The 19,595-nt window shown below is 48.6% G+C and overlaps 1 protein-coding gene across 3 annotated transcripts in view; it reads right to left on the reverse strand.

Annotated features, from left to right (window-relative positions):
* Positions 1–17,270, reverse strand: part of TIAM1 (TIAM Rac1 associated GEF 1) — a gene marked incomplete at both ends in the record, with an annotated part of 83,939 nt that extends 66,669 nt beyond the window's left edge. For all 3 annotated transcript variants that reach the window (XM_084272004.1, XM_084272003.1, XM_084272002.1), the window contains 2 exons: positions 409–856; positions 16,302–17,270. In XM_084272004.1, coding sequence (XP_084128130.1) covers positions 409–856; positions 16,302–17,270 — 1,417 coding nt within the window. The remainder of the gene's footprint in view (positions 1–408; positions 857–16,301) is intronic.
* Positions 17,271–19,595: the final 2,325 nt, after the last annotated feature.

Below are 19,595 nucleotides of genomic sequence, written 5' to 3' on the forward strand. Positions count from 1 at the left end.
TCACACAAAGACTGTTAGAACACATGCTTGTGTCATCACTAGCAAACTCCCACCTGCCTGTGGCTGCACACAGGTATTTTGTTCATCAGCAAGCCACAGGCATGTGCTTCTTAAAGGAAGTACCCCCTGCTCAGAGAAGCCACCCTAGGTGGTGCCACCAGGACTCAAAGCAGGGTGTGAACCCCACCTCAGTGCAGCACAGTCGTGTGTCTTGGACAACCATCAAATAACCCCCTCCCTCTGAAAAACATCAGGAACAGTTCCCCAGACTTGAAGTTAATTATAGTAAAGTTCATGGCAGCTTTTGTTAAGTGTCTAGGCTACTGGTGTCTTCATCTGCAGCAACATACAACCCACGGGACACCACGGACGCACATCTGGACCAACCCCTGCCCGGCTGCTCTGTACCTTTCAGGGAAACCCAGTAGTGCTTCCATTTCCTGCGCGTGGCCGACTCCACTTTCTTGTTCTTTTTGTGCACCAGGAAGTTTTTCACTGCCAGGGCACCGGCTTTCCGCACCGTGCCCTGGGCAGCCGTCAGGAGGATGTCAGACTGGCCCGGGGAGCTGAGGGTGCCGCTGCTCTGCTCGTCGCTGAGGGCAGAGCCGGCCTCCTCCAGGTTCTCGCTGTTGGTGGTGCTCATCTCCAGCTCCCGGCGGAAGTTCTCGTACACACCCTGGCGAAGCCCATCGCCCGTCGAGCTGCTCCCACTGTCGCTGCCGATGAAGGCCCGGCTGGTCGCCGGGGAGTAGCTTGAGTTGGTAGCATTGGAGCGCCTAGAAAGGAGGTCGGTGTCGGTGGCTGCTCCCTCGATCCCGCTGTCGGTGAATTCGCTCCCCTCGCCTGCGTTGACGTCCTAGTTGCAAGAAAGGTACAGTGTGAGACGGAGAGCCTGGCCCCGAGCCTGGACTTCTGGGGATACCAAAAGAACCCAAAACGCCCAGGTGGCACCACATTTCTACCCACCCCCAATTTGTCTGGCACTGGAAATCCCTCATCTCTTTTCCTTCCGAAGACAAACAACTGGAAGAAAAGGTGGGGTGGGAAGAACTTCCAGCACAGTTTAGAAAAGACCAGTCACACATGCAACTATTTCAGGTGGTGCCTCTGAAGCCTTAGCATTTTGGAATGGAAGATGCAGCATCATCTGTTTACATTAACTAAGTTAACAGTGCTAAAGGTTTTGCAAAAGGAGAACATATGGTAGCAAAAACTGGCAGTGTCAAGAAAAGCAGCCATCAACCTACGCATTTTGAAAAGAAAACATTGACATTGTACATTCACACCTACAGCTGACGATACATTTTAGACATCCCAAGATTGGCATTTCAAAATTATATAACTAAAAAGGTTTTGTGTTATTATTTTTTTTCTGCAAAGAAGTTAAGGCATTTGAGATTATTTCTGGTTTGTGTCACTTCTACATCACAAACCCTAAAGATCGGCCACGTGATACACCCTTGGTGATAGACCGTGACAAAATACCCCAACAGAAGACCCTTCCTGGTCCTCAAGACCTTCCAGCTGAAGGATCAGAAGAGACAAGAATACAGCCGGCTTGGGCAAGACACGAGACAACGTGACCAAATTCTGTTTTCAAAGGCTTTGTGGCTCAGGTTGGTCCCTGCAACAAGGCTAGTGCCCAAAGGGGGTTAACCACTGCCATTGGTGGCAGCTTTTGAAGGAGGAAAAATAAAGGCCGAGCCCTGTAAGTGGAGACAAATATTTCATGGTAGATACTCAGGAGAAGAGCGAGCCAGGGAAGATGCAAAGAGGTGAGAAAAACAGCCAAAACGTCAGGAATTGCAGCCTCTGCCTCTCCTGCAAAAGCTGCTGGTGCTTGATTTACAAGTGTTTCTTAAAAGGAGTCTCTGAGAAGAGGTGGCAGAATGCAGGATTTATTTTGAGAGAAAACAAGCCTCCCTAGGTGTTGGTTCAAGCACCAGTTTTCTCTGCATCCGAGAGCAGCTCAGCAGAAACCAAGAAACCCTCCGCCGAGCTGTCTGAAACCTTCGTCCTGTGGAGCAAGAGCTGGATGAGGAAACCCGAGGGGGAGGGGAGGGGTGTTGCTGAATTTCGCCAATTTTTAAGGCATTAATTTGTAACGGATGGGCTCGTTCTTCATACAGGCTACCTCTCAAGGGAAACTCGGAGTCCAGCTGGAAGAATAAGCGCTTCCTTCCCCGCTCAATGAGCACAGCTATCCTAGTCACTCTGGTTATTTCACACAAGGCATAGCGATAGACAAGCTGTCCTGGGCAGGCCAATGCTCCTCTAGTCCCACCGCGTGTGAATGAGCTGGGCAGGGCTTCCTGGAAGTGTGCTCACCTACCCCTACAGAGCAGTTGTCACAACCACATGTTTTTTTCCTGCCGTTCCAACATACTTGTGTATCGGAAGCTGACTGTCTTCCCACCCCTTGCAGCACTGCAAAGGAGGGGTATCTGGAGAGGGTAATGGGTGCTGCTCAGAAACCAGTGCTTACAAAACACTGCCATGAGAGAGTTTACACGCTCCTGCCTGAAAAGCTGGACGGCCCAACTTCTGATCACAGCCTTCCATCAGCGACCTCACGCATCAAGGAGCCTGGACCAGCATGGCCACTCCATGTGGCGCTCTCTACGTTGGCATAAAACCAGAGCGCTGAAGAACTGAACTGGATCCCCCAGGTTCACTGGGATAGTTACTCCCCAAGGATGACTGGGGTTTGCACTTGTTTTCCGGGGCCTCCTTCCTCCATAAATTTTTTAAAGGCAAAAAGTGTGTCACTCGTACCGCGTACACAAATCTGCATTCTGCAGTGAACATCACGTAAGGGTGGCAACAGAAATTATTTCAGCTTTTGAGATTTGTTTTAATTTTAGGTAAATGATTTAATAAATACACAATCTGTCTCACAATTCTTTTATCCATGCAGTACAAAATGCATAGAGCCGACTCCAAAATTTCAACTGATGTAACTTTTAGGGAGCATATCATAGAATCATGGAATGGTCTGGGTTGGAAAGGACCCCAAGGATTATAGAGCTCCAACTCCCCTGCCACAGGCAGAGACACTAACCTCCAGTCTGGATCTACACAAGGTGGCCCAGGGCCCCATCCAACCTGACCTTGAACACTTCCAGGGAGTGGGTATCCACCATCTCTCTGGGCAGCCTGTTCCAGCACCTCACCACTCTCTCTGTAAAACACTTCCCCCTAAAATCTAATTTAAACCTTCCTTCCTTCCTTTAGCTTTAATCCATATCTCATGCTTTAACTAGCATCCATCAGCTTAAAAACATAAAGAGCTACTAAAGCTGACCACCAAGTTGCAGGAGAAGGATCTGGAATTTTGCCAGCCAGGGCATGCAGAAAACTTTCTCGGTGTTTTTCAGCAGAGGGAATGTTTTTTCAAAACCAGAAGCGCTCTCAGAGGTGTTCCAGCACAGCACTGCAATGCAGGCTCTCAAGATTCCTCGTGCCCAGCGTGACACAGCCACCTTCCTGCGTAACCTTGGTGAGACACGGCGTTAATTGCCCGTTCCCCTGTCCCTAAATGGGGATTATACCTCATAACTGATACACGGGGAGAACGGCTCACTATCTATTGAAAGGTGAAAGGAGGGAAAACTCTGAGTGAACATTACATACGCTCATGAGCTTAAATTGTAGCACATTTTGCAAACGTCTTTATAGTCTTTACCACCATGCAAATGATAGGCTGGATGGGTCAAAAGAGCGTTTCAGAGTCATGGTACAGCCCTGACCCTAATCTCTGCCCGCTGCCCGCACTCCCTTTCCCTCTCTTAAATATCCCTTATCAAAGACTTCCTAGCCAACTCATTCAAGGCCTTTGGTAGGAGGAGGGTCTGAGCTTTCAAAGGTCAGAATGGTTCAGAACCTACAGCCTGCTAATATTGTTCTGGCTCATGAATTATGAAACGTGGCATTGAGGGAGCTTAGCGCTTCCAGAAGCCGGCTGTATGCAGAGATCGGTCCCGGGGTTAGTAGGGTTAAGAGCATTCATTGCACAGGTCTCCAACTTCTGAGCTCCTGCTGCAGTGTCAGCTCGTTCTCATGGGAGGGTATGAAAAGCCCTCAAGAAGCAGTGGGCATCTGCTCTGGCCATCCCACAGTGCCATAAGCCGCACACTGAAGAGCATTCAACTCCGAGTTCAGCTGAAAGTGCAGAGGTTCAGTATTGTGCTTCCACACAAACGCGCTGAGGCTGAGGGGGTAACAGCCCCAAGTCAAGCAACAAACCATAGTAGGGTTTGATGAACACATCACTGCAGGCACAGAACTACTCCTGCTAATTTTTAACAAGGATGCTGAAAATTAAGCATCCCAACTCCCTCTGTGAGCAGCGTGGCTCTCCGCTAATGAGATCCATGTGGATACACGGGCCCCTAGCATTGGTGTCCAGCTTCAAAGTGCCTACTGACATGGTCACCACAGGCTACTGCCCAGAAGCAAAACAAACATTGCGTTAACCTTGATGACAGCTATTTAAAAATTACTCACGTTTCCTGCTTAGGTTCTCAAAGAGCCTCACGGGCAAGAGCAACGTCTCTCTCCTCCAAGGAAGACTTATTACCATGCTGGGTCCATGACGGGATGCACCACAAACACTTGCTAATGAAACAGGCATTTCAGTCCTCAGCAGAAGGAGTTCCCACACAAAGACTCTCAAAGCCGAGAGTGAACTACAGCCATGGCTCAGCCTTCACGACTCACCCCTCTGACTCCTGCCCAGCATCCCCACGGCTCTTCATCGTGATGCCGATGGCATGTGCCACACACATCGTGGGAGCTGGGAGACAGCTGAAGACTGCAGAATGCACGTTTCTGAAGCCCACAGGTTTGGACATTATACACACACTATAAAAAATCATCAGCCTGTTACTCTGGACCTGTAATTGCTCTGCTTTCAAGGGGCTCTGCTTTATTTTACTGGTTAAAAACTCAAAAAGTTTCACACAGCTCTGTGTAAGATTCAGGACACTGCCTCTGATATCTTGCACCTCGCCAGAGATCTTGTATTTTCTATTTTCAGGCTGGCAAACAGCTGTCTCCACACAGAGAAATAGTTCTGCCTGGAGAGACCATCCCAGGAACCAAATGCAAGACTGGAACTAAAATCTGTGCCTCCCCTCTTTGCCTTCCCACTGGTGTTTACCTAGCTTCAGGCCTGGGAGGACAAGAGGGCAAAGCAAGAGGGAGGTGGAAATCATTAAATTGGTCACAGCAAGTAGAAAGCATGTAGCAAAGAAAAGAAAGCGTATTTCCTTCTAAGAGGGAGAGGTGGGGAAGTCGTGGGAATAGCAGTTCTTGGCAGTTTGCAAACACGACGGGTCCTAGTTCATGGAGACGACAAACTGTGAAAACAGGGAGCTTTGCCCTTTAGTCTAAGATTGCGCTGTGGAAGCAGGCACAGTCGCTACAGCCTGTTTAGTTCCTTGATGAAGGCCACAGAAGGGAACTAAACAGGCTGTAGCGACTGTGCCGCAATGTGTGCCTTGACGGGGAGGCACTAAGCAGTGACACAGCTTCCACCAGGATCCGAGATCCGCACCGCTGCTGAAGATGATGAAGGAGCAACACCATTTCTTACTCTGGCAATGCTACCATATTGGTTGTAAATGCCTAGGGTTTAGGAAAGGAGGGCCAGCAGGTAGTAAAAGAGGGAAACAGGAGGGAAAAGTGGAATGCCTGATGCCGGAAAGAGAAACCAGAGACAGACTGAACGCAGCCGTCCTCACCAACAGGAGCACAGGAGGCCCAGCAGGCAGGCCACGCGCCAGGACGGCTACAGCAGCGCTAATAGCATTCGAGCTTAATGAAGTGGAATTATCACAGCCCCATCAAACGCAGAGAACAATTTAACTGATGAACCAATTGGGTAAAATATTAGTGAAAGTATTAGCGACCCACGTAGATAGATGGCTTGTGCCCTCACAGGAACGCTGGGTTCCATGCAGAGCAGGCCAGCGGGGAATCAAGCTGCAATGCGAGTCACATCGAACTAACGCACTCGGTGCTGTAGCTTTTGCATACTCATGTGATACTCAGAATCTGTATATCCACTACAGACATGTTTGTTAAACAAAAAAAGCCTCCTAGATTTAGAATGTATACAGAAAAAAACCCCTCCTTTTGCTTTAGAAAGAACGTCTGACTTCAGCAAGCAAAAATCAGGCGAAAAATTTTGGGGCAAGTTCCAAGCATCTTTGTCCCCTCGTTGAACATATTTGGTACTGGCCTCTGCCAGCAAGAGACCAGTGAAGGGGTTAAGCCTTGCCCAACTCCCCAGCTCACCACAGGGCACATTCAGAGCACCTGCAGTAACCAAGCACTGACTAAGCTGCTCACCAACAGCCAGCCCTGTTACAGCCACTGTTAAAATGGATTGGTGAATCACTTTCTCCTGCCTGACTGACAGCAGTGATTCATGGGCACTTTAGGCATATGGGACTGATTTAGTTGGAAAACTCTCTACTTCCCTCGTATAAACAGTTCCTTATGTGGTTTATACTTCCTTATAAATTAGCCATTAGATTAAAAGTACTCATTAGAAAAAGGCGACCAAGCGGGGTATTTTTTCCTTGAAAGGGGCTCCCTGCAAGAGAATGCAAATCCTCTGCTCCCTGTCCCATCTAACAACAGAGCAATAAGGTGTTCACAGTCAGCAACAGCCTGAAATTGCACATAACCTGTCTGGCTCGAGTTAGGCAAGCACCACAGAACAGATTTAAAAGAGATGGGTAAGCAGCTTGGTGGTTTGCATGCTTTTATGTGCCTGGTGCCTCTCTGAAGCTCCTGTGTAGAAAAAGATTGGCTTGATAAGTGTTTTTCCTTTCTTTTCAGTACTGACTCTGCCATCATTCGATGGTCAAGCTGGTCTGTTAAGGTATGACTTGCTCCCAATCAAAATAAAATCCTTTCTCCAGAGTAATTTGACCACCTGGTAGTGAAGGCATTAGAAGACGTATCCGCCTTGAAAAGAGTCAAAAATATTCCAAGAATCAAAGGTTAACCATAAACTGCAATTGCCACCTCAGTGGGAGAGATGGCTTTAAAGCTGCAATGGAGAAACACAAAAGCTGTTCCATAGCTCCTTCAGTCTGGGATGCAGTTTTGAAGACTGTTGGAATCAGACTGCTTTGTGTCCACGCAACTCACTGTAAAGGCAAAGGGATGATAATAATGATGAGGGGAAGGAGATCTGCTACTGCAGCAATGAACAAAGCCCCTCAACCAGATGCTGGGAGAGGAGGTGTTGATGATACCCACAGGCCTGCACACACCAGGACAGTATCACATGAGAACGAGCCAGGATGCACCAGACTGACAGCAGGCTTTGGAGAACTAAGCTGACAGCCATAAACCAACATGGGTCAACTGCAGTTTTCTGTTGGATTGGTTGGGTCTTGTTGGCACCTCCCAGCAGGGCTCCCAAGTGGAGTAAGGTCCACTTACAAGCCAGATGCAATTTGTATGTGGATACCAGACTGAGATGCTGGGTTTGTCATCTCTGAGAATCCATGGAGATCAGATACTGATACGCACAAGCAACTTTGGTTCCTGCTCCTGCACACTCACCACTCTGGTGCTGCAATTCTTCAGATGTCTGAAAGAGTTGCAATTAAACAAAAAACCCAAACCCTTGTATGTGTCATTAAAGCCGCTCAGAGTGGTTTAATAACCAAGCAGGTCTTGGCCATGGTTCTCTGAAATCAAATTTACTCCCGACAAAAAAGCTACTAGCCCAGACCTCTAGATATTTTTCCTAGCATTAAGCTTCACCCTTATTATGAAAGGATGAATCACAGTCACAGGTTTCTGGGCACTATTCCCTGGGAAAGTCTTAAGGCATGGATTTCAATGGATTTGGGTTCCAGGATTCCTTTGTGAACTTGTCTTGGTGTAATTTGGCACCCTGGAAAGACAGACAAGGTACTGCGTGCCAGGGACTCAGAGGATACTTGAATATGGAAAGATGTGCATCCACTTTGCTCCTGTGGGACTGGCAGATCACAAATACCAATGTACCAAGCATTCATCAACCCTGTTTCTTTTGCAGGCAACTCTGACTGATACTGAGGCTGTTATCTCAGTATTACACTTGGCTCCTTCGCTCCCTGTCAAGCTATCACGTTAGTTTGGTGACTCTAACACAGGGGTGAGGAACAATGTATGGTTGATTGACTCCCTGGCCATCTTCCAACTAACTTGTGGACCCTCACAGAAAGTTAATCTCTCTAAACCACCCTGCTCCCCCAAGGACTCTGGTTTTATTGGCTGATTTAGATGCCTTAAAGGCAAATTATGGACCTACAAGGACTCCTGAAGCAGTAAGGAAAGTACAACCCATGAGGACCTGTCAGCTGTGGGAATAGAAAATGCTGAAAATTAAACTGTCCCCCATAACACTGCAGGGAAACACATGCAACAGCTTTACCCTTCTCTCCAAGGCACCATGCAGAGCTCTTCACTCACTCAGGACAGGTGTGGCACCAGTTTGTGATCTGTTCATGTTGAGAAAGATAGCTTTACATCCCTAAAAGCTAAAGTATTGGGAAGGGGGAGGATGTTTTGGTTTTGATTTTGCTTTTCAATAATGTGAAAGAAATCCAAGCCTGTGAGGGCACACACAACTGGCAACAGAGCCCGTAGCAGGAATCGGGACCAAGCACCACCATGGGACATGAGCAAACCAGCACTCCCACAGCTTTAGCCCCAACTTTTAAGAGCTGATAAAGGATGTAAAACCATGAATGAGAATTGATCCATAATCCAGTAAAGCCTCTTGCCGTGTGGTCCCTGCACACAGCTTCCGGCACCTGCGCAGATCTGGGGTGGGCGCCCACTTTCCGTCCCCCAACAGTGGGAGGAAGTCTCGGTTCTTCAGCGCTGCAGCGTTTCATCTCTCTGCTCCCAAATGATATACTGAGGACCCCACAAAACCTACCTGGCTTTCATCCCCACAGACCACCCAGAGGAAGCAAGGTTCTAGAGGGATTGAGCTAGCAGCCTTAACCGCGCTGGAGTTAAACAAATGGCAACACGCCTGACCAAAATCCTCCAAGGAAAATGCAGGGTTAGATTACTCTTTGTTTGCTCAGTGCCAAGAAGAGGCAATTCTTCCTGAGAAATGTAGCAGAGGGGGTAGAAATGGGGAAGGGGAAAGCTGCTACAACAGCAGCTTGAAATAAAAACGTATCATCTGGGAGGTGCTCACCTGCATAATCACCTCACTTAAAAGGAGGAGGGAAATGTTTGCTGTCTGAGATGATGACTAGTCACAGGATCACACGCTGAAGCTCTCTGAAAAGAAACATTTCAATGGAGCACTTCACTGGAAAGGACCACTACTGAAAATTGCATCCATCTAAGGAAGCACAGCCTAGCTAACAAGCAGCTGGGGCAACCTGTCTGTGATTTTTAAGTGGAAAGTACTCGAAACTGGGAAAAAAGGCTGTGTATTTAGAGAATACAGTTATTGCCAATGCTGCAAGCACCTCTGATGTATAAATGACAAAGTCCTACTGTTTAAAAAAAAACCTAAAAATGCCTGAATAGAGCTAGATCAGATATCAGGACGGCTAATTTGCTTTCCATTGGCGTCAGACCAAGAGCGAAGGAAGAAAAACAAATTAAAATCTTCAAAGGAGTATCAAAATATTTGCCAGTGGAGACCAAAACACTCCTTTCCACATGCTCCTTTCCCTGACAATATTGGGGCAGAGTTGTGTGCTCTGAAGAGGGTGACTGCTCTTTGCTTTGATATACCCTGAACAGGCATTATCTTATCTAACCTCATCAATCAGGGAAAGGCAGCCTGGTGCCAGAGCAGGGAAGACCTCTGAGTTTGGGTCTGAAGCCCTCTATTGAAGCTTCCTCCAGGATCACACTGAATCCATTTCCAGTTAGCCATGGTTTAAACGGATCTGGTCATTCAGACCCACTGAGAACTTCCATACCAACAGCCAGCAGGACCCAAGATGTGGATTCACAAGTTTACACTGGAGCAAGCATAGGCTGCATCCAAAATGAGTGGTTATCCCTTCCCCCAAGCCCATTTCCACCCCTTCCTTCAACTTAGTCCACTGCAGCTGAAAACCACAAGGTTCGGTTTTAATGGGGTTGTTTGTCTGGAGGTTCAGCAAACGGGCCGGCTGACACCGGCGTTCTCTGTGGTATTCAGCCTCTTGAGTCATCCAGGCCAAATCATCCCACTCAAGGATCCCCAGCTTTTGGAGATGAGGAGATTCAGCTCAGGCTATATCTGAGACCTCTGCCTGAAAGGCACTGCAAGACAGTGCTCGACTCAGCGAGTCTCTTGCACGCTACAGCAGAAAGCCAGGAACATCTTACTTGTAGGCACTTACTAAACTATTTGTCACTAATTATAATTTAATGATACACGACATTGTCTTGTTTTCTTTCCTTGATTCCATCTGGAGTCAGATGACTAAGATGAAAGGCCTACCCGATTAACAATCATATTTAGGTTGAGAATAGCTGTGTTTTCCAAACTACAGACCGAGATGTACGGAATGACTTTCATAGGAGCAGAGCTTCAGCTGCTGAAGAGGCTGCCTGGAAAAGCCATGACCGAGGAGGGCTGTAAGAGCCCGCTGTAAGGTTACAAGTGCTATGTAGAGAGCTAACAGGATGCAGGAGAAGCCAGAAGGAGAAAATTATTTCAGAAAAGAGAATCCATGGGGGACAGGTCAACCCCGCAGTCTTGGATGCACTCCTCGCTCAGGAAGACTCAAATCGCTGATTTTCTGGGATCGGGAAGGATGCCCTAAAGGAAAGTTCACCCTGTACTCTTCCACACTTCTTTCTTTTTCCTGAGTACTTGGTATTTGGGGTACAAGGTACTGCCTGGTGCTCTCATGTGCCTGACCCAGTGTGGTCCTTTTATATTTTGAGGTCATGCCACAAAAAAAAATTGCAGAAAGGTTTTACACGGCTTAAAACCAAGTATCAGCTCTCTGGAGCTTAGCCATCCAACAGAACGCAATGAAACACTATAACCTGCCCTGAAATTCCCTGAGATAGTAAAAAAATAATATTGACTGGAAAGATATTCTAATTTTAGATTGGTTGCTCTGCACGTCCTGATCTAATTCCCACAAAACCCTTGGTTTCATCTCCTGCATATTCTGCAAAATTTTTTGTACAGGGTTGTGTATTTTTTTTTAAGGCTCGAGATCCCAAATTCCTCCAGGCTACCTACAGAGGCCTAAAAATAGCCATAAACTTGAAAACTGGACAAAAGGGGATTTAACACGCCAAGGACATAGTTTGGGGCTGGCGCTGAAGGAGGTGCAGTTTCCAAGTCAGTCAGGCGGGAAACTTGTCCGCTCTCCCCCAGCTCAGTTTCACAACAAACACTGGAGTGAAAACCTTTGCTTTCCATGCACAGTTGAGGGACATCTTCTTGCTGCTCCTTGTCCAAAGTTATGTAAAAAACCTGGACTGCACCATTGTTATGCTAATGCTGGAACTGAGCTTTCCAGAGGAAATCACAAACTGGGCTATAAAACTCAGAGAGGAATGAGCCAACCTTCCCGTATGTGAGTGGACAACCATTCAAAAATGCTTTGGCCATCGTGTCTCCTTGGATTTTAATGCCCACAGGAATCAGATCAGGCTCTAAATACTGCTTGTGAAATACCATCACTCCCCTGGAAAATACAGTCCACCCACAGCTTCACACCTCCTAAAGACTACTCCTAATGTTTTCCTCCTGGGACAACTCCTAATGTCTTCCCCATGAAGCAAATACTGGCACTGGAAGCTAACAGACATCTCTGGCTTTGATGGCCACTGACATCACCACCTTGACCATCACAAAAACCACACAGGGAGGAGTGGGACCTATAGCATGAGGTAGGGCTGGCCTGTGCTGACCCATAGCACTCACCATGGATGGACACATTGCTGGCACCATGGCCTGGCAAGCAGCCTTTGCACAGGCGACTAGAACACCTTCTGTAGAGGCTGGGTGTCTCCGCCTGGCTGCCCTTGTAGCGGAGTTTGAAACGTCAGAAGAGGCCCACAGCCCAAGCACAGCTCTGTCCCCCCCATTTGATAGTCTAGAGAACTGTTGGAAATTACCCACAGAGGGGGAACGTGCAATAAAGAGGTGACAAGATAGCCTTGGAAGTGGCACAAAACCATATCTCAGGGTTCCCATTCCCTAATTCCCCTCCTGAGTCTTCAATTAGGACTCTTAACAGCAGGGGAGCATGCGGTTATATTTGCCTCAACATCCGCCATGAGGAGGAGGAAGAGGAGGAGGTGTGGGGAGGGGAATCTCCCGCAGGCAGATGTTTAGCTGCAAGCAGGACACAGCAGGGCAGTTTCACAAAATCTGGATCCCAACAAGCAGGTTGTAGGATCCTGGGGATCTCACAACCCCCAGTCAGAACAAGCTGTATCCAACGGGAGCTTGTCTCCCTTCGAGCAAACACGGGTGAAAATGTCAGCCAATTAAGCTTCTCCCACCTACACCACGTCAGCTCCAAAAGCCAAACATGATCCCAGCAGAGCTCCCTGGGAAGTCTCTCTTCAGCAGATCTGAACCCTTAGTGTTAAAATGTTACGAAAAACAGAACTGCTGCGTGGGTGCCCCAAAGCCACCCTGTGAATATTAATGGCTTGTGCATATTGAATATAATTCTCTCTCCAGGATTAAAAACCTCTCCATCTCAATTAGTGGAAAGTGACTCCCACAGTTCAATTTAAGGTTTAGATTTGGAAGGGAGATTTTTTTCCCTCTTTTTTTTTTTAATTTAATGTAAACCACATACTTAAGAAGAACCCATGGATATGGTATTGCAACAAAACATGTATGCCTGTGAATCCGGCATCTCCTTTCTGTGACACATTCAAGGATGCCTTTTCTCTGAAGAGGTGGTCAAAAATTACAGCCATGGCCAACCTCTAATAAATTTAGCCTGTACAGAAAACACCACGATGTACATACAGTTGAGCACGCATGGAACTGTGGCTGGGTTCAGGACTCAAACACAGGGGCACCAGCTGATTGTCATGGTCTCAGAATTACACTGCAGTCGGCATCTCCTGCTTTCAGGAACCTCTGTGGGAACTAGACTAGTGAAAAGCTACCTACAAGAGGCTATCAGGACCCGTCAGAATTTCTAGCACCAGGGCAGGTGAGACTAAAAGAATCATGTAAATATCCCAGCTATAAATTTCCAAAAACTGGAGAAAAAAACACCAAACCACTGGCAAATACAAACCCAAATTCTTGTGATGACAGGCAATAGTGATAGAATCATAGAATCACTTAGGTTGGAAGAGACCTTTAAGATCACCCAGCCCAACCACAGATAATGGTAGGGGCAGAATCTTCGCTCCTGGCCTGGAGGCCAAGAGGGAAAATTGTGTCCAACACCATATTACACCTGGCCTTGCGTAACCTTTGTGCAGTGCCCTGTGGCCCTATTATAACCATTATTTCATGGGATTTCGATGGGGGAGGCAGTTCAAAAAGTTGGAAAAAGCATTAAGTTTTCCTTCAGTCCACTAAACCACTTGATGGGGCCCTGGGCATCCTTGTGTAGATCCAGGCTGGAGGTTGGTGTCCCTGCCTGTGGCAGGGGGGTTGGAGTTCTATGATCCTTGGGGTCCCTTCCAACCCATGCCATTCTATGATTCTATGATTCTAATAGCATGAAATGTTTTACAGGATAAGAACACATATGGCAGGCTCTGGGACAATGTTCAAGGTGGTAATCAAGGGAGTGAAGTCCATTGAGAAAGTGTTCAAAGACTGAGAAGGGCAGGGGGAATAAAAATTCCCAAAATGTGACCAAGTATCATCCAGCAGAGGCCAACACAGCGGCAACGAGCACATCAACAGCAAAGCAGTAAGGCCATCCGCTGTTCGCCTCAGCTCCCACCGTCTCAGCTAGAGTAGCCACCACACTCGACTCCACACAAGGGGTGTTGTAGAAATGTGCGAAGTGCTGAGATATTGTCTGACCAGGAATCTGGTCAGGACGGAGATCTGGCAACAGGTTGGTAGGTTCCCTCCTCTCACCTCATCCAAAGCCACCTAATCAGGTTCACCAAGGAACTAGTCCTTTTACTTTGTGTGCAAATTTGGTCTCCCTTTTCACTCTATCAAACACATAATGAGAGTCATTTCCCTAAGCTTGCTAAGGGTAGGTTTGGGCGAACATGACTTCACTGCTGACAAGTATCTTATACTTACTATTTGCTGCTAGGATTAAAGACCTGGAAGGAAATTTGACCTTTCCAAAGCTTTAATTTTGTTGAATTTATATGTGGCAATAATCACTGCCGAGACTCCTTATAGCCACTGTCTCCAAGCTCAGGAGATACATCTAGTGAAACCAGCCCCACAAAGTGATTGCCCTGGGCTTAGCCGAAGCCTCGCACAATGCTACGCGAATTCGTGACTTTCACTCAGTGCCTCAGAGGGATCTTCTTAATGCCAAGATAGGCACCAAGAAGAGAAACAAATGCTCTGCTGTTCACCAGCGACATTGCTCTCTTTTTCTTAAACACACTTGAAAGAGGGCTGGAGGCAGCAGTTGCACCTAACAATCTTCATGAAAGCTGTTACGTTCAAGGCTGCCAAATAACATCGAGTCTTTGTGCTTCCTGTTGTCCTCCTGCTTTTTATCCTGCACTCCCTTGATGGAGCACCAAAGGGCTTTTGCGCTCGCAACGTAAAATACCTCCAAAAATAAGGAGCTGATTTTGAAGTACAAAGCTGCTGTTGTGGGACGCTGCAGCAGCATCTGCTTTAGCATGACACTTTTATATTTAGAAGCAGCGACGCTGCACAGATCAAGCAGAGCCGGTACGTCACTCAGCAACCCCTTCCCATCAGCTCTCACAAGTCAGCGCCAGCCGATGGGGGACACACACACTCCCCTTGCCCTCCAAGAGCCCTCCGCAGCCCCGCAGCTCTGCTGCGGCACGCTGCGACCTGCCTGACTCACGCTGCCCAGCCTGGTATCTCCCCAACGCTGGTGTCCTGCCAACAGCCCAGCCTGGCAGCGCGACGCGAGCCTGACGGTCTCCGACCTTGACACAACGTGCCGCTTCTCTTCCTCTTTCTGGGTCACGCAGCACGGTGTGCGCGCGCTGCCCGGCCTATGCAGGGGGAAACCACCCAACAGAATCAGTGGGGCCGCTGAAGCGTGCAAGCTGGCATGCAGCTCCGGCCCGTGTCACCGACCGTTCCATCTGCGTTCTGTCAGCGTAAAATACCCCACAGCCAGCATCTTCCATGAGGCAGCTGGACCACTGCTCGGAGAAGGTCCAGGAAGCCCATCAAATTAACTTAAACTGGGCGCTATACGCCCGCAACGTGTATGCCACATGCGGCTTGTACAGGTGGGCAGGATTCGGAGCTCCTTCTTCCCCCTCTCTAAGAGCAGCCTGTCACTTAGCTGTAGGCACAATTGCTGTTTGCAGCGCAAGGCGGTGCTGTGTAACTCGAGCAGGCAGAACACAGCCAAGAAAAGCCCTGCACAATGTTAATAAAGACCTTCCAGAAGCCGTCCAAGCAAAGGTCACAGGCATGGCGCTGGGAGCGTGGGAGGGTACCAGATAGGAAAGCTCCTCTTGGCTCCCTGATGGCTGTTAAAAGGATGGGACATCCTCCCTGACTAGGAGAAGCACCATCTTCTCTGTATATTCCCCTTCATTTTCCAGCTCCCAGAGGCAAGCACTGCAGCTTGCAGGACTGTCAGTCTCCTGTGAGGGGACAGCACTACTTCTGGGTGACGGTCTGCACAGATGCAAACACCGGGGTAACGCGAAAAGTGACATTTCTGCCCAACGTGTGTGTATATGATGGAGAGGAGAGGAAACACTCGCAGCTTTCCAGACACAAGAGTTGAGTAGCACTTGCACGTGTGCAGGCAGGGGAGGGCAACGGGTCAGGGAGGGCAGGCACAACCATCACACTCAAGTTCCCCGAGCAGAGCCATCAGCTTTGGCAGCTACCCTGGGAAAAAGGGCACCGTCAGCACTGCAGAGCCTGCAGGAAAATATTTAGCTGGCAAATGCAAATTGCTCTTTTCCAGAGACAGTGAAGAGCAGAAAAGACCTTAACAGAGCTGCAGATAGAGAACGGAACAGAGATGGGATCAAGCCAGCTCCAGAGCCCAATTAGTTCAGCTCTCTCCCAGGTACAGCCCCCTTCTTGGAAAAGGAGTGTTGAAGGAAAACAACAGCCTGGAATACCTTTACCTACAGAAACAGCTTAGCAAACGCCACATAGAAGAGAAGCGCCTTACCTGAGTAGTTTTCGCCCTTCTGCCTTGCATGCTGTTACTATGGCTAATTTGTGGGTTGGTGGCCCCTTCAGAAAGGCAATGGGATTTCCTACAGGGCAGTGTATTGTAATTGCTGTAGGAAGGTGTATCCTCAGTGGCAACTGATGCCATCTTATGGCTCCCAATATCTGGGATGTCAGACACCAAATTCCGGCAGTACCCTCCAAAGGCATTTCGCGGGCCTCCGTTGACGGTAGCGCTCGGGGTTTTGGGGGAATACAGGTCGCTCATAGAGTTGGCGCGCTGGCAGGTGACCAGCAGCTGGGGGCTGTCACCAGCCTCTGTTCCCCGGGTGGCCTCAGCATCCTTCTCCTCGGCCAAGCCCAGGATTTCCTCGTTGCTCGTTAAATGCTCCTGGCTCAGGTCAGAAAGCGAGAACTCCAGGCTGTCCTCACGCCAGATGTCAGCCGATTTGGAGCGCTTCTTCTTGAAGCTGGCCGTCTCCATGAAGTTTGTCCCATTCGTCGTGTATCGATGGGACCTCCCATCACCCTCCGCCAGGAAGGGGGGCTCATCCCCATACAGCCTGCTCTCCTCCGAATCAGGCATGCTCTGGACCGAGGCAGCGGTGAGGACGGTGCTGCTGTCCACGCTGGGGGTAACGGAGGAGTCGGTGTGGTAGGAAACGGGCCGCAGGCCCATGTCCACGTGGTCCACCCAGATGGGGCTTCCAAAGTCCTCTAGGTTGCCCTCCTGGGCGAAGGGCTCCAGGCCGTTCTCTGCCAGGGACTGGGGGATGCTGGGGGTGCTGCTGGAGCGGGTGCTCACTTCCGAGTTACGGTGGATAATTTTTCCAGAAGAAGCGTGCCGTGTCCGGCGGGAGGCTTTATTGGAGAGGCGAAGGGAGCGGGAAGTGTGCTTGCGACCCAGGCTGGCGTGCTTGTCCCCGTAGAAGGCATGCTCCACACTCTGGCTCTCCGCGTTTCCCATGGTGTCACAGTCTGCAAGGGGAGAGAGTGGGGACCATTAAAGGTGGCAACCAAACATGCAGGCAAGAACACACATACATGCTCCAATACATCGAAAAGAGCGTTGGTTTTTTTTTAATGAACCTGTCCCAAAACCTACACCACAGCTTCCATCAGGTCTTGCAGGACATGAATGCAAGCTGCATGAAGTTCAACAAAGCCAAGTGCAAGGTCCCGGGTTGGCACAATCCCAAACACAACTACAGGCTGGGCAGAGAGCAGCCCTGAAGAGAAAGACTGAGGGGTACTGGTTGATGAGACATTCAACATGAGCCAGCAATGCGCACTTGCAGACCGGGAAGCCAACTTGTGTCCTTGCTGCATCAAAACCAAACGTGGCCAGCAGGTCAAGGGAGGTGATTTTCCCCCTTTGCTCTGCTCTGGTAAGACCCTACCTGGAGTATTGCGCCCAGCTCGGGGGCCCCTAGCATAAGGACATGGACCTGCTGGAGCGAGTCCAGAGGAGCGCACAAGGGCTGGAGCACCTCTCCTGTGAAGACAGGCAGAGAGAGTTGGGCTTTTTCAGCCTGGAAAAGAGAAGGCTCTGGGGAGACCTTATAGTGGCCTTCCAGTACCTAAAAGGGGGGGCTACAGAAAAGTTGGGGAGGGGCTGTTACAAGGGGATAGAATGATGGGACAAGGGGTAATGGTCTTAAGCTGAAAGAGGGCAGATTTAGATCAGATATTTGGAAGAAATTCTTCCTTGTGCGGGCAGTGAGGCCCTGGCACAGGCTGCCCAGAGAAGCTGTGGCTGCCCCCTCCCTGGCAGTGTTCATGGCCAGGTTGGATGGGGCTTTGGGCAACATGGTCTGATGGACTGTGTCCCTGCCCATGGCAGGGGGTGGAACTAGATGGGCTTTGAGGCCCCTTCCAACCCAAACCAGCCTGTGATTCTATGATTTTATGCTTTAACAGCAGCAATTAATCCCACAGAATTAATTAAGGGAGCCAGCAACCATACCAGCAAATTCATAAATCCAACTCAGATAAATCAGTACATAGGAAAAAGCCAGAGGACAGCAGAAGAGTGTAAAAGAGGAAAGGACTGAACCTGGAAGCTTGGTGTGAACTGGAGCCAGTTTACCACCAGTGCGCACCAGCAATCTCAGCTCTGCACAGACTCACTTGGCTCTCAGCATTATCTCTGCAATCCCAATCAAGACCACAAACTCAAGAAAATCAACAGCTCTTGTTTATCTGCATGCAACGCGATGCCAGAAAGTAGATGGATATTCGCCTTTATCTGAGATTTCACTTTTTTTTTCCCCTTGGGAACTGTAAGTTGAAGCACCAAATAGCAAAGTACAAATTCAGCTGTTCAGCAGCAAGATAATGATAGGTTTGATTTCTGGAACAAAAAAACCCAGCGCAACATTAAGCAGGTACAGAGAGCCCCACACGAGAAAGCCATATTATGAAAAATAAATTAGCATGAGTGACTCAGACTATACAAAAATAACCTTTCCTTCCTACTCACTCTGAAGCAGATAACTAGATCTAAGCACTTTGATCTAGCAAAGGGAAAACTGAGCTGGAACACAGGGACTGGGTTTCTGTCCCTATCTCCATACCTAGCCTCCTGCATTATTCAGTTGCACACGTCCTGCTGTGAAACAGGTTCCCTGTTCAGAAGATGGGAGTGATGATCAACCCTGAAAAACACTTTGAGGTCTGTGATCTCACTCAACAAATGTCAGAAATACGTTATCAGTAGCATTGGCTCCTTCTGGCCAACAAGCAAGAAGAACAAGAAAAGTAAATGCTAAAGTACGTAGCCACTGAAATTAAATAGGAGATCCTGAATTACACACAAGACAATTATGTCAAGATAAATAGTCCCTATATCTTGAACGGAAATTCCAAGGCAAAACGTCCTCATTTGGAGGTATTCCTATTAGAATTGGTTTGGGAAAAGAAAAAGCTGCCCTGACAGTAAAATAGTCTGGAGTTTTTAATTTCTTGGGGCAATTTCCTTTAACAGGATGCTCTGATGGGTATTGAGCCAGACGCTGACAGAACGAATGTGTTCGTGTATTTCCCTCGCTATCTAAAAACTCACTATCGCTGCTGCACAGAACTGAATCAGCCCTACACCAATTACCCGGGAAGTGAGGAATCAATTGTGCTAAGCACAGGCACAGCAGTTCTGCTGTCGGCAGCCCTGGACGCGTGCGGTGGAACTGCACTTCTGCAGTGATACTTCCGACCACAGTCACAGGATCACAGGATCACACAATCACAAGGTTGGCAAAGGCCTTTAAGATCATCAAGTCCAACTGTTCCCATC

This window comes from Gallinula chloropus (genome assembly GCF_964237585.1).
Source record: "Gallinula chloropus genome assembly, chromosome: 1".
NCBI lineage: Eukaryota > Metazoa > Chordata > Aves > Gruiformes > Rallidae > Gallinula > Gallinula chloropus.